Raw genomic sequence first — 14,352 nt, 5'->3', positions numbered from 1 at the left:
TCCTATTATTCTTCAACTGATCTGATGGTGTATATGATAAAAGAAAAAAATATTCTTTACATTTCTAATTTGCACTTGACTTTGGCAATTAATAAATAGAAAGCTATCTTATTTGTCAACTTCAACTGACTTGTATTTATTAATAATTTGTGATTGCTTGGAACAAATGTTGCTAGGTTTGGCTAACTTAATTCTAGGATTTAGGTTGTGATGGGAGCCTTATTTGTCCATACAGGCTGTTCCTTGGCTTTTGACCTATTCAGCTTTTTTTTTTTTTTTTTTTTTTGAGTTTTTGGGTGTTGAGGAAAAATACTTTCAAGATTTGAGTGAATTTAAAAAGCAATAACAAACAAAATAGACCTCAAAATAGCCTCAACACCTGAATGTGGTGTTAATGCTCATGGAGCAAAATCAGTAACTGATTATTCTCATCTTGCCCAATAAAACTCGTTTGTTTTCTGTTTTGTGCTCTGAGACTTTATTTTTCTCATAATAAGACCTCTAGGAATCAGATTCTTTTGTATTTACATCAGTATTTTAATAACCATTAACTAATCTTTTTGAGAATTCAGCCTATCCCATATTAGAAATGGATATGATTTTGTTCTCTTTCTGTTAAAATACATGAAATTCAGCATCCTTTATTCCTAGAGCTATAGCTTAAGTATAGAACCACTTTGCCTGTGCTGGCAAGTCCAACTCAATATTGATGCATTAAATGGGCTTGAGTTGCTTGCTGTTAAAGGGTATGTTTTTTTAAATTAAATGTATGTTCCTGATGAAGATTATGTATAACTTCTTTATTGTTTCCCATCTAAATTTTAACATTCTGAACACTTGTGAAATAAAGATTTAAAAAATGTATATATGAAAAAGTGAATGGGCGGCAAATCTAATCTTAGTCCAAGTTTAATTTGTTCCTTTCATTCTTTCATCTAAAACAATGATTTTTCATGTCTTCTTGGTTTTGACTGACATGCATAATTGCATGTAAGCAATTAAAAAAAAAAAACTAGTTATTCTTTGTTGCTTTTTTGCAGACCATTAGGTCCACAATTGCAAGCCACTGATGAAAGCAATACAGTTTGTTTACTTGTGAGTGTTTATTGTGAAGTAGGGACGTAAAGAAGTAAGAATGTCAGGAAAAGTCTCAAATAGCGCGATGAAGTGATTAACTGAATAATTGTTTCAACAACTGGAAATCTAATTAGTTACGGCACAAAGAAAGAGTAATTGCTGTGCTGAGAATGCTGAAGATTGATACTCTTTAATATGATACACATCTGTGGTGGTTCTCTTCTCAGAGGGAAAAACGAAGTTCTAATTTTATGTACCTGATGATTGAATTCCGTTGCGTCAAGGGTGATGATAAAGAATATGGAATAGTTTACTACGAAAAGGTATGTGCCTTGCAGACTTTATGGTTGTCTTTAAAACGCAGCATGTGCACCTTAAATGGAATTTTTTTTTCCACTGAGGTGAAATATTCTGCTGCAGGATAGCAGCCGGCATCTGTCAGTGGCAGCTGTTTATGTACATACAAATCAAATGGTATAGATGCAATAGGATTACAGAAGTCAATCATTCATGTAACAGTTGAAGATTACAGGATTTTCTAAGTGTGAGTGATTAAAAACTTTTTGATTTATTGTTCCTTCAGTCATCCAGTGATACTTTCAGTGTAGCTGTAGGTAAAATTGTCTCGTATCAAGAAGAGATGTACCTGCATTGATTGGTAGTTTTATAAAAGGTAAGTTATTAAAAACTTGGCACAGGTGCTCTGCTTGTGAATGTTTTCTTGAAAATGAACAACTAAGTTTACACTTTAATGCTAAAAATGTTTTGAAAGCAAATTGAGCAGATAACTTCTGGATTGAAATATCTTTAATCTTTCTGATTACAAAACAGATCTCCAGTGTTCTGTCTGAAGTTGGTGACTGTATTACCGTTCTTGCAAAGAGAAATTGTATGTAGGAATAGATACCAAGATACCATTCTCAAAACTGTATCCTTGAATACTTTCATTTTAGGTTGAGAAAGTATTCAGTGTCATTAATTTCTTGCTTTTTAGTTCTTTTATTTTGAAGTATCCAGAAAAATAATGTCTTTAAAAGTAGATGTTTTAACGAAAAATATCAAGACATAAGATGTTAGTGAGACACTTAAGGAGTGACATCAGCATTATAATTTCAGATTAATGGAACAAAGAACTGACAGTGGGTTAATGGGTAGTTTTGACCTATTGCTCCGAGGGCTGGAGCATCTCCCCTGTGAAGGCAGGCTGAGAGAGCTGGGGCTCTTGAGCCTGGAGAGGAGAGGGCTCTGGGGGGACCTTATAGCAGCATTCCAGTACCTGAAGGGGACCTATAGGAAAGCTTGGGAGGGACTTTTTAGAAAGCCATGTAGTGACAAGATGAGGGGAAAAGGCTTTAAACTGGAAGGGAGTAGACTTAGACTAGATATTAGGAAGAAGTTATTTACTGTGCGGGTGGTGGGACACTGGAAAAGGTTACACAGTGAGGTTGTGGAAGCCCCCTCCCTGGAAACATTCAAGGCCAGGCTGGATGGAGCTGTGAGCAACCTGATAGGGTGAGAGGTGTCCCTGCCTTTAGCAGGGGGTTGGAACTAGATGATCTTAAAGGTCCCTTCCAACCCAAACTCTCTATGATCCTGTGATTCTATTGCAGCTTTGGCAGGCATTACATTATAGATTCATTGTGGACAGATCCACTGAAATAGAGAAAACAGTATTTCTTAAGGTTTTCAGTATGTTTATATTCATAAGAATTAAGAAAATTACTGAATAATGCATCTGTATGGGAAAGAGAAAGTAGGAAATAATAGACTGGAGTCCCAGTAAGGTACTAACTTCAAGCACGTTGTATTCTGAGAACTTAAAAAAAAAAAAAAAAAAAAAAAGTAATTTAATATAGAAAATGTTAATACAGTGGAAAATAGATATGACAGAGTTACTAATTGATCTGAAAACCAGGGCTATAGTATATTCTATAGAATTTCTATAGATTTCTCCTAGAACTAGATGTTTTAGAGGGCCTTACTGTGACAAAAGTACATTGCATTACAAATCAGAATGAAACAAAGGATGTGTAAAACTCCTCCTTGAAACCAAATAGTTATTTAGTTCTTTGGAAATCAAGGAAGTATTTTTTTTCTGGAGAGCATAATGGAACTTCAAAACACCGAAACACTACTAACAGTATTCCTGTGCCATTCTTAAATCAGAATGTTCTGTACTTGTCATAGGTGCAAAATAATAAGCGTTGTTAACATGTAGCTGTGTGTTGTCTTAGCTTTTTTAGTTTTGTAGTTGAATGTGATGTTCTTAAAAGTGGTTTCTCTACCTCCAGAGATATGCTGTTATAGATTATTTATGTGCTTTTTTTTTTTTTTCCATCATCATTATGATTTTACAGACATCAAAAGTGAGGGAAAGAAGACTCAGGCTTTAAACAGGCATCTGTTTCTTCGCCTATTTTACTGAAGTGTGTTAGAAGTGAATAGAACAAAATAACTATAAATTGTCTGGTTTTTGGAAATGAAGTAGTTGATTGCATAATAGTATATATCAAAGCTCAAACTGCAGCTGCTTGTAGGACTTTATTATTATAAAGTAGCTTTTCAATGTGTTCTTGACCTTTTTCTGGCAGCAGTAGGAAACAGTACATAAATTAGTGCCTATCTTCTCAGTTTTTTCATACCTTCAATTACAGCGTATAGTATACATATCCAATATATTGAAACTGGGTTCTGTTGTCACCTGTCTGTGACCGATAGACAAAGTGGAGATTACTTGTCAGAGTTTTGTTGATAAATTTGTTTTCAGGTGTTTACAAAGAACTGTGTTGTTAAAGAATCTCAATTCTATCATCCCCTGCTTGACTCAGCCTTCAATTACAGTGAAGTAAAGTAGTGGTGACTGTTTCCATGTTCTCTGTTAATTTTAATACAGCGTTCATGGTGAGGTTAGCAGTCTGTTAGTAACAGGAGCATCACTTCTGATTCTCCATTTAAGCAAAATTCAATGTGATTTTTCTAAGCGCAAATAACAACAGGGTTTTTCGTTAATATGTATAACCTTGTGGTGGTTTCAAGCGAAACCTTTGTTTGAATAAATTGCACTACAGCATGGTATTTTAAAAGTTTGTTCTCAGTGAAAACCATTTTCATGGCTTGAAAGACAAAGGTGCATGAGGATAATCAGGAGGGATATTTTGAAAGCATGCACCTGACCAAATTCAACTGCTAATTTAGATTTGGCTCTCAGGCACTGATAAAGTTTAATAAGTTTGTATGATAAGGGTAGTAGTGATCCATATGATGTTCTCAAAGTATGACACAGAATTAGAGCTAAGTGTTAATCTAAATGATAAGAAAGTCTAATTGCTAAAAGTCTAAAAGCTTTGTCAGAACTTACAGCTGCCTATTTTATCTGAAAGTTTTCAGAGAGAAAGATGTAGTAGTATGAGCATTATTACTGCCCATCACTGGAGAATCCACATAGGATCTCAATGTTATAAATGCTTCAGCAGGAGTTTTGAACATCTGTTAGTTGCTAGTGTATGCACTACTGTGTCAGGTTTTTCTACATTGTTTTATGTGAAGGGTACACACTGTGTGGAAGTGAAGTGTTATTTGTCACTGGAGCATTTGTATTTCTTGATTACTTTGAGAAAGCCACATCAGATTGCAGTCTTTTAAGGTTTTGATTAGAAACATAACTAATTAGTTGATAGAACTTGATCTGTGATCTTTTATCATCAAATTTGTTTACTTTTTGGATTGATTTTCCTGCCAAAATATGATTCATTAATATTTCATTGTTCTTATCTAATTTGTAGTATCAATAAGTCATGATCTGAAAGTTGCTTCCAGTGTCGTGGCAAAAGTTTTAGTACAGTGGGAATGCTGATCTGCCAGTCTAGCTCCTACTCTATTCATTTACTGTTACACTGATACAGTAGTATTTTGCTATAATAAAACTACTTCAGAATTATTATTTCCATATTATTTAGGTGATGCAAAGTACATTATTTAGGCCATGTTCTTTTAAAACAAACTGTAAACAAATGTCCTTTTAAGTGTTTGTGCGCATGCTTTTTAGAAGACTAATGGTAAGAATAATCCTGTTTATATTCTGGGACCATCGTCACTCGCAGACAGATTTTGTGTACGCTGACTTTGACTAGAGGGGATGTACATGTAGTTAATGCCATTACTTTTACTGTAAAATTGATAATTCAAAAAGGTATAGGACAGTAATAAATGTAGAAGTGTCTTCTTGAATGCGCTTTTTTAATAAGTCAGCGTCATAGAATTTACGTAGTTTTAAGAAGTATTTCCCCTGAAAGGGTGGTACAAATATTAATTTTTGTTTCTTGTTAGTGAAAATTAAGTATTTTCCCCCCTTGATGCAAGCTCCTCACTTCTTTGAAAGTTAATTCTGAAAAAATGTAAGGAATGTAAAGAATTAGGTTTCTGAGGGAGGTGTTGATACAGTAAAAAAATGTGTATTCTCTGTTGACCTGAAATGCTCATTTCTCTTAAAAATAAAACTGAACCTGTCTCACCTAAAGTGCTTAGCTTTTAGATTTGTATGTGTTACACTCTAAAATGCAATGAAGCTTTAATCCTGTATAATGATGGTTTGATATTTTGTATGTAATATCTATATGCTTATAATTTCTTCTGTACTATATATAAAGTGCACGTGTATATATATATATATATTTAAATTAGTACAACATCAAAACATAAGAAGCTATTCTGTGGGTGCATCTTTCAAGTGGACTACCAAGCATACTGATTGTTTGTTTTTAATTTTCTCGGCTAATGCTGCGTATCTTTACCAGGTCTCCAAGTTCTTTCCTCTCTCTGTGCATCCCTGATGCCTGTGTAAATTGTGGAGAGGCAACACAATGAAGATTGAAAAAATTAAGTCTGATGAGAAAAGTGGGAAGATTGATTGTTAGCAGTAGCCTTGTGATTAAATCCTCTGGGCTGAATTTTTAAACGTAAAAATGTAGATTGTGATTCAGAAAATAATTCCAGTAGGTGTTTTTAGTCCCTGCTTAACTTTGAAAATTTGAATAAATGTTTGGTTCAGTCTTTGGAATTTCTGCGATTATTACTTCTGTCCTGTTTGATCATTCTGACATCAGGTATTTCTGTTAGGATTCATTCTTGAAATCTGCTTTACAATAAATGAGAAGAAACTTACTGAAGCATAAAGTATTACTTAGTATACTGGGTTTTTTTTGTTTGTTTTGTGATGTATTTTTTTATCTTAAATATTTTGTAGGTCATATCAATTAATGATAGGCTCCACTTTTATAATAAAACAAAACTAAACTAAACTGCTAGATATTACTGAAAAGGGAAAACATAGTTACTGGATTTGATCTCGTGGTGGTGGGCTTTATTTTTACGTTTTGACAGATTCAAACAGAAAATATTTTGCTTCTTCTGTGTTATTTATGGAACAACAGATTTCCCTAAGTTATACTATCAGACTACTGTCATTCTGCCCCAGAACAGCGCAGCATGAACTTCCAGAAGAGGCTCTATCACGTTACATGTGGAATCTGTAATAAATAGACATATACATGTCTTTTTAAATTTGGCTGTTTCAAGGAACCTTTATTGTTGAAATGTTCTGAAATGCTTTGTGAAATGTGGCTGCTGTTTATAGCAAAGGATGTGTTTTCCATTGGAAATATAGGTCCTGCTTTGGTTTATTTTCTTGCTTCCAGAGGATGTGTGTAATGATAGCAGCAAATTTCTCAGCTCACGTGTGTGCTGTCATGTTAAAGAGTTGCCAAGATCTATTTCTCTGGATGAACTTAAGTCAATATTGTGACCATGTTTATCATTGGGTGAAAAACAGCAAAAAATGTATTTATCTTTTCTCTTTCAGGCCCATCACAACTCTGCAGGGTGTAGTTTTTTCACTTACATATAATATGCAATATGTTAATAGAAAAATGATACATTAATATGGCATGCTATTTTAGTTTTAGAATTAGAAATATTAAATAAGCTTTTAACTGTCTTTCAGGATGGTGATGAGTCATCCCCGGTTTTAACAAGTTCTGAAATTGTTAAGATTCCAGATCCACAAATGTCTATGGTAAGCAGTATTCCATGTAATGCAATCTACAGTACAGTATTTTTGCTGAGAGGTTTCCATAGATGGAGATGAAAGCTTGTCTGTATTTCTACCTACAATAGTCCAAAGTCCCATGGGAAAGATGTATTTGACCAGTTGAGAAGTATGTTGGTGTGATTTTTAGTAATTTTTTTTATCGCTTCTGCTAGATGTAAAATGCAACAACTGATTTAACGCTTATGATGAATTTCTTCTTTTTCATACTTAATGTACTTTCTTCTGAAATGGAGGAAAGCAGGTTAGGGGGACTGTTGGTAGAAGAGAGGGTGGGAATATTAGACAAGAAGGAGCTGAAGAAGACAAAAGAAGTTTAGAAGAAGGTGTGGTAACTCTTGGTCACTTTATCTGTTAAAATGTTTTCTCCCTACACTCTCTTGTATGTTGTTTTTCATGTAGACAGTGCCTAAGTACAGTTCTAGAAAAGATTTCCATTATTGTGGATGCCAATTCAGTGGGACTGGTATTGGCAGCTTTGGGAACCTTAATGTAAGTGGGCTTCTACTGGCAACACTGTTTGAGCACTGTGTAATCTAACACTGCAAGAGCAAGTCTGACAATGCTGAAAACTGCCTTGGCTGCTGAAATCTTGTTGACACCGTGGCTCTTATTGTGGCTCCTACTGTTGCTAACATGGTATTAACAGTGGGAAAACTTATTGAGAATGTTTTTCTTGCATACAAAGCTTCATACTGCAAACATCCTACATATGTTTAGAAAGCAGCTAGCACGTTTGAGTGCTGTCTAAATCACGGGTGTGTTGACTGAAACACTTGCATTTTGCAGCAATTCACCAAAAGGCAAAATAGGGTTTGTAAGTTGTGTGAAGTACAATGAATACATAAAATAGATTCAAATCCCTACAGCCCTCCTCTCTTTTATGGGGTAAAAGAACATATTGTTGAAGGAGTATCTGGTAAAACAGCAATGATGACAAAAAACAGTCCAGAAGATGCTGTATTTTTAGATGTGAATTTTAATTGTCATGCATTATTCAAGATACTGGTGAGTTTTTGCTAGGTGGTTTCGATACTGATTTTCTCTAGAGTTTAAGTATTTATGTGTATTGACTTACCCTCTGCATTTAGGAGAACTTAGTAGAAAGCAAACATCACAAGCTTGCTCGAAGTTTAAGAAGTGGACCTTCTGATCATGATCTGAAGCCTAATGCAGCTACCCGAGATCAGCTTAATGTAAGTCAATCATATGATGACTAAATTCAAAGTTATTTTAGGTTGTTCACTATTAACGTGTATTGACAATTTAAATAAAATGTTTAATTTCACATTAAAGAAAATCATTAATAAAGAAAAATCGCTAAGTGTGTCTCACAAGTAATTAGGTGAGTCCAACTCAGAACAGAGCAGAAATGCACTTACCTTTGTTGTTTTTTCTTTTTGAAAAAACATATTACTTCTGTTTGGGAGTTTAAGCATGCATGTTGTGCACATACCTTTATGTTGATGATAGTCTTAAAAATAACTGCTTATGTTTGCCTGCATTGCTGGTCTCTTCAACCTTGTAACTAAGAAGCATCACCATGATAACATGAGAACATTGTATTGTTGGAGACATTTTTTTTCTATCTACTTTTGTGTCATCGGTGTTTTGTTTCATGATAGTATAGTCTGTTAATTTCGTGGTTATGCCTACTCGTGTTTTTTAAACTCACTTTCTGACTGTGTCTAACAGATCATTGTGAGTTATCCGCCAACAAAGCAGCTAACATACGAGGAACAGGATCTAGTTTGGAAATTCAGATATTACCTTACTAATCAGGAGAAGGTAAGCTGAAGTATTTGAGGGGGTTATTAATGCAAGAAGCATTTCATCTGGCACTGATTTTATTGTTCTCCCCTTGCAGAGTTTCTGTGTCTTAGTAGCTAATTAAGATGATTTTCACTTTTCCTGAAGTCATTGATTTTAAAACTTAGTCTCTTAAATCATAGAATCTAGCTATCGTTGCACCAGGTTTTGTATAAAGCCAGAGTGACAGTTTAAAGTGCTAGTGATGACAGTCTTTTTCTTCAGCAAAGAAAAATGAATAGAAATAGTTTGTCCATCTGTTGTTAGATAAGAGTTAATACTATGCATTACCAGAATACATAGCAGCACACCAAAAAACCAAAATGCATTAAATAACAATCCAGTGGCGGCTACTTCTATGTAGTGATGATGGTGGTAGAGCAGTAACCTTTGACTTTACTTTTTACTTAAAGATAGCTACAAATTTTCAACATACATTAAAACAATTCAGCATTGTGTTGTCACACATCAGTAAGCCTTCTCAGATCTGTGTTTATGTAAATATAGCTCAAATCTAGTTCTGCCTTAACACGAAGCATTAATTTCTTAAATAGATTTGTTTGTCCTGGATTTCGGTTATTGCATTGTCTAATCTTTCATTCTAGGCCTTGACAAAATTCTTAAAATGTGTCAACTGGGACCTACCGCAAGAGGCAAAGCAGGCACTGGAGCTACTGGGCAAATGGAAACCAATGGATGTGGAGGACTCTTTAGAACTTCTGTCATCTCACTTCACAAATCCAACAGTTCGACGATATGCTGTTGCTAGACTTCAGCAGGCTGATGATGAGGTATTTGTTGTTCTGTGATCTCAGAGCTTGGAGAACAGAGGATTTTTTGCAAGTACTTCTTACCTTCAAAGGCATTTTAGTGAATAATAGTGATAGTAATGTTGGTGGGTTTGTTTTTCTTTTTTTTTTTTTTGGAAGGAAGTTCACAATATTGGTCGTTGTATTAGTTTATTTTTTTGTCAAGTTGAAACAAGTGTTCTCTCCTCAAACTCATCATAAATTTTGAATGTTAACATTCATAGAAGTATGCTAAACTAAGATTTCCAACTGCCTTGTACGTTAAAGCAGTACATCATATACTTGATGAAGAAAATGAGTAGATAAACATCTGTAGAAGTAAGGTGGTTCCAATTTTATACTGATTAGAATGTGATGAGCTGTGAACTGCGAGTACAGCCTACTTAATAGATCCTAATCAGTTTGAATTGCAATTATTTACTTTCAACTGTAAAAAAAAATATATATATATATATTGTGAATATATGACTGTAGATCTTGAATTCTTGGCAATCAGTTGGGATTAAAATAGGGAATGTATTCTTCCCTAATTTTAGAAAGCCCCCTTCAATGGCCAAGGTCGTACTGCTTTGCCTGTGAAGTGTACCTTTCACAAAACATTTGAAGCCTACTGAGAAAATTGAATAGTAGAGGAAATAAATTAATTATAAAGAGCAAGTGATTAACATTTTATCCTTCAAATTCTATCCTCAGAGGGCCGGAGCAGCTCTCCTACGATGAAAGGTTGAGGGAACTGGGCATGTTTAGCTTGAAGAAGAGAAGGCTCTGGGGAGACCTCATTGTGGCCTTTCAGTACTTGAAGGGAGTGTATGAACAGGCTGGGGAACAATTGTTCACAAGGGTGGGTAGTGACAGGACAAGGGGGAATGGTTTTAAACTGAGACAGGGGAGATTTAAGTTAGATATGAGGAGGAAGTTTTTCACTCAGAGGGTGGTGATGCACTGGAACAGGTTTCCCGAGAGGGTTGTGGATGCCCCATCCCTGGAGGCATTCAAGGCCAGGCTGGACGTGGCTCTGGGCAGCCTGGTCCAGTGGTTGGCAACCCTGCAGACTGCAGGGGGGTTGAAACTAGATGATCTTTGAGGTCCTTTTCAACCCAGGCCATTCTATGATTCAATCTCAGATATGTCAGATGCACTGATTGATTGCTAAGGATAAACAACGACAACAACAAAAACTGTACAGAAGGGAGGAGGCGACATCATGAATTCTTGGTACAATGGTCCAGATTTTGTTTCTTTCCTAGAAGCTGTAAACTAAAATTTATTTTTTGAATGCTGGAAGCAAGTAGGGCAGCCTAACTAAAGTGTGTTTTAAAAGCATATTTTCACTGAAATAGTTAATTTACACTTTGTGTAACAAAGAAGCAGTGAGGTAAGAACTCTTACCTTTTGGGAGCCTAACTCCATGCTAGACCACTTCTTGTGCTGTATATTGCTTGCTGTTGAGATGCTATTCCATTTCTTTATATCCTGACCAAGTTTTTCTGTTGTTAAGAATTCTGAAATCTGGCAGCTTCGACTGATCCTATGAATTCATTTTCGTTTTCTTTTTCTTTTTTTCCCCTCCATGAGGATTTACTAATGTACCTGCTGCAGCTAGTCCAGGCATTGAAATATGAAAACTTCGATGACATAAAAAATGGACTGGAACCTAGTAAGAGGGATAGTCAAGGTTCAATGTCAGAAAGCATGACAACATCTGGAACTAATGGTACAGAAATAGACAGGTAAAACGCTAAGATGTTCAATAAAAAGAATTTCAAAATAACTTGTAGGGAGAATCCAATGAATGTAAAGAAGCTGCTGGGGGCATATTGTTCTATTACTTTCAGTCCAAAAGAAGGGCTGAACTGCATGATTAGTATGATATTGAATAAGACACAAACTAATCTGGTTAACAGAAGTCTCCTGAAGTTCCTGTGAATATGCGTAACAGTTTTCCAAGTCATAAACTTCAGTGTCTAATTACTTGTGTCACTAGTGTATTCTCTCCGTATTATAAGTATACACCTTTTTACTGATCTTACTGCAAATCTGTGGAGTAGATGTACTGGGATGCATGGTGCAGTGACAATTAGACATTAATAGAAGTCTTTGATTACTTCCTTTTGGGTAAATTTACTGTATGATAATTTTGCCTAGCAAACACTGGATTTGTCTACTCTACTGTGTGTGATTGCATTCCAGATTTGAGTGTTTGCAGATGTTGTGTTGTAGCAACTTCATCAAAAATATTTTAAAAAAGCTTACACTGAAAACACAAATATGGTAAATTCCCACGGATGTCTGCTTATTTTTTATGGAAGCTGAAATGAAATAGTGAGATTGATGTGTCTGCGTGTCCTGTACAACCATACGTTGTGTAACTAACCGGTCACAGATTTGTGATGTTTTCAGAAGCAGCGGTGATCAAAGCTGCCATTGAGTTTGTTCTGAAACAGAGTTGAGATTATTTATTTGTTTTTTAAAAAGTACTTCCTTTACAATTTTCTGAGTTTTTTATTTTGTGGAAGACAAATGCATTGCTATTTCCTTGCATGCTTTCTATCCCGCAAGAAATAACTTTTAAATCAGGCAATTACACGCTCTTCTTTATATAGTTCCCAGATCATGACTCCTGTTCCATCTGTCTCCTCGCCACCTCTAACTTCGAAAACAAAGGAACCTGCAGACAATGAGAACCTTGATGTAAGTCAAATGTTTTACCTTGCACTTGTGATGTTTGAGGATGTTTAGTACAATTTCTACATTTTTGTGTGTGTGTGTTTTGATTTTTCTGTTGTACTTTGCTGAATATTTAAATGCTATAATAATATAAATGTAAATAAAAAACAAAAAAACAAACAAAACACTAGCTTATCTGAATTTCTGGTTACATTAGCCAAAGTCTGGGGGGACTGAGCATTGAATTGGTCAGGATAGCAAACCACTTTCTTTTAAGTATAAGACAACTGTAAAGACTATATATGCTGATGAGATACTGACGATTTCATGATTCTGTTTGAGCTGTGTTAAAGCTCCTTTTTTTAATGGAAAACAGTTGTCCAAATGTTTTTAATGCCTGCATCATGTTCTTCCTTTATCCAAATTGTTATTTTTTCCTGTTTGTGAACCTAAGGACACTATGTTGACTTATATCCACCAAGGATTTTGCTCTTCTATTTAAAGTAGAAATTGATCAGTAAAAATGGGACTGCAGGGAGGAAAAGGTACGAGGTAAACACAATTTTTATCTGATGTATAGTTGATTGGCATCTGAACAAAAATTCCACTCCTTTTTGCCAATCTGTCTTTTTGGGTCTCAGAACTGAATAGAAAATCAACCTCAATTGAAGCATGTGAACAAGGATATGCAGATTTCTTCTTGGACTATTCTACCTTGGAAAAGTAGCTAAATGCTCTGTTGAGTTCAACCTTTAGAAGGGAATGTGTCTCTTAAAAGTCCATGCATTATTTGTTATTTTTCCTTAACTTCATTTTTTCTGATGTGTTCAGACTTTTATTATGTAATTTTGCTTTTCTTAAATCCCTCACAGCAAGACCTTTGCACTTTCTTGATATCACGAGCATGCAAAAATTCTACGTTGGCAAACTACTTATACTGGTATGTTGTAAACTATTTATCAATGTATAATTGAAATCGAAGCTATAATGCCCAGAAATACGCATAGGAAAAGATAACTTGTCTTGAACTTGAGAGTGTCTGTTTCTGTCAGGATGAAGTAGTACATTTAAAACAGTATACATCTGAATAGAGTATTCAGTGAATAAGGGGCATGTACACAAATGTATTTGACTGTAGGACATTAAGCACAGTATTTAAGAAAAAGAGTATCTCACAACTAAACAGTATAGCTTTTTAAGTTATCATTCAATTTGTATATGGTAGTAGATAAGAAATAAAGCTCATCTTTTGCAGTGGCTCAAGTTTCTCACTTAGATTTTCCAATAGTGAACTTCATGAAGGTTCATAAAGCACTAATTCTTTTGTACTAGCCTAATTCTTCTTTTTAGATTTGATTTGTTCCTATGTTGTGATCACAAACAAAAACTCATTGTAGATGCGTACTTTCTTAAGGGATAACTTTAAGTATGAATTGTTCATCTAGATAATGAAGTGGTAAGGTCTTGTCTCACTTAAGCAATTCAAGAACTAAATTAGATTCCTAAACAAGTCATTTGTGTTCCTTATGTACTTAATGGAATAATCATCTGTAGATGTGGAGTATAGCTCTATTTTATTATTAAAACAAGATAATTCACAAGTGTGTATATTTGTATGTGCATATGCATATATGAACACAAACATATACAGAAGACACGTGTATTTTATAATGGAAAATGTCAGTACTTCTGATTTGAGCCATATGAAATGATTATGATCATTGTCCTTTTAGATGCATCTAATACATACTTATACACGTTAGCAAGTGCTCATTATAAATTGAGCATTTTATTATTCTGAGGTAAAAACATAATGTTATTAACATTTTTAAGTATCCTAATCTCCCCTGATAGTGGTTTTGTAACTTTAAGTTTTATTTTTTCATC

At 34.7% G+C, this 14,352-nt stretch overlaps 1 protein-coding gene across 2 annotated transcripts in view; it reads left to right on the top strand.

Moving 5' to 3' along the window:
- PIK3C3 (phosphatidylinositol 3-kinase catalytic subunit type 3) overlaps window positions 1-14,352 on the top strand; it is a 67,278-nt gene that overhangs the window by 10,291 nt on the left and 42,635 nt on the right. For both annotated transcript variants that reach the window (XM_021380581.1, XM_021380582.1), the window contains exons 6-13: window positions 1,305-1,400; window positions 7,076-7,147; window positions 8,272-8,376; window positions 8,876-8,968; window positions 9,595-9,780; window positions 11,374-11,528; window positions 12,402-12,489; window positions 13,338-13,405. In XM_021380581.1, coding sequence (XP_021236256.1) covers window positions 1,305-1,400; window positions 7,076-7,147; window positions 8,272-8,376; window positions 8,876-8,968; window positions 9,595-9,780; window positions 11,374-11,528; window positions 12,402-12,489; window positions 13,338-13,405 — 863 coding nt within the window. The remainder of the gene's footprint in view (window positions 1-1,304; window positions 1,401-7,075; window positions 7,148-8,271; window positions 8,377-8,875; window positions 8,969-9,594; window positions 9,781-11,373; window positions 11,529-12,401; window positions 12,490-13,337; window positions 13,406-14,352) is intronic.

Source organism: Numida meleagris, chromosome Z, assembly GCF_002078875.1.
Source record: "Numida meleagris isolate 19003 breed g44 Domestic line chromosome Z, NumMel1.0, whole genome shotgun sequence".
NCBI lineage: Eukaryota > Metazoa > Chordata > Aves > Galliformes > Numididae > Numida > Numida meleagris.
Note: the sequence above shows the minus strand (reverse complement) of the source record. Positions and strands in the feature narration are given on the sequence as shown.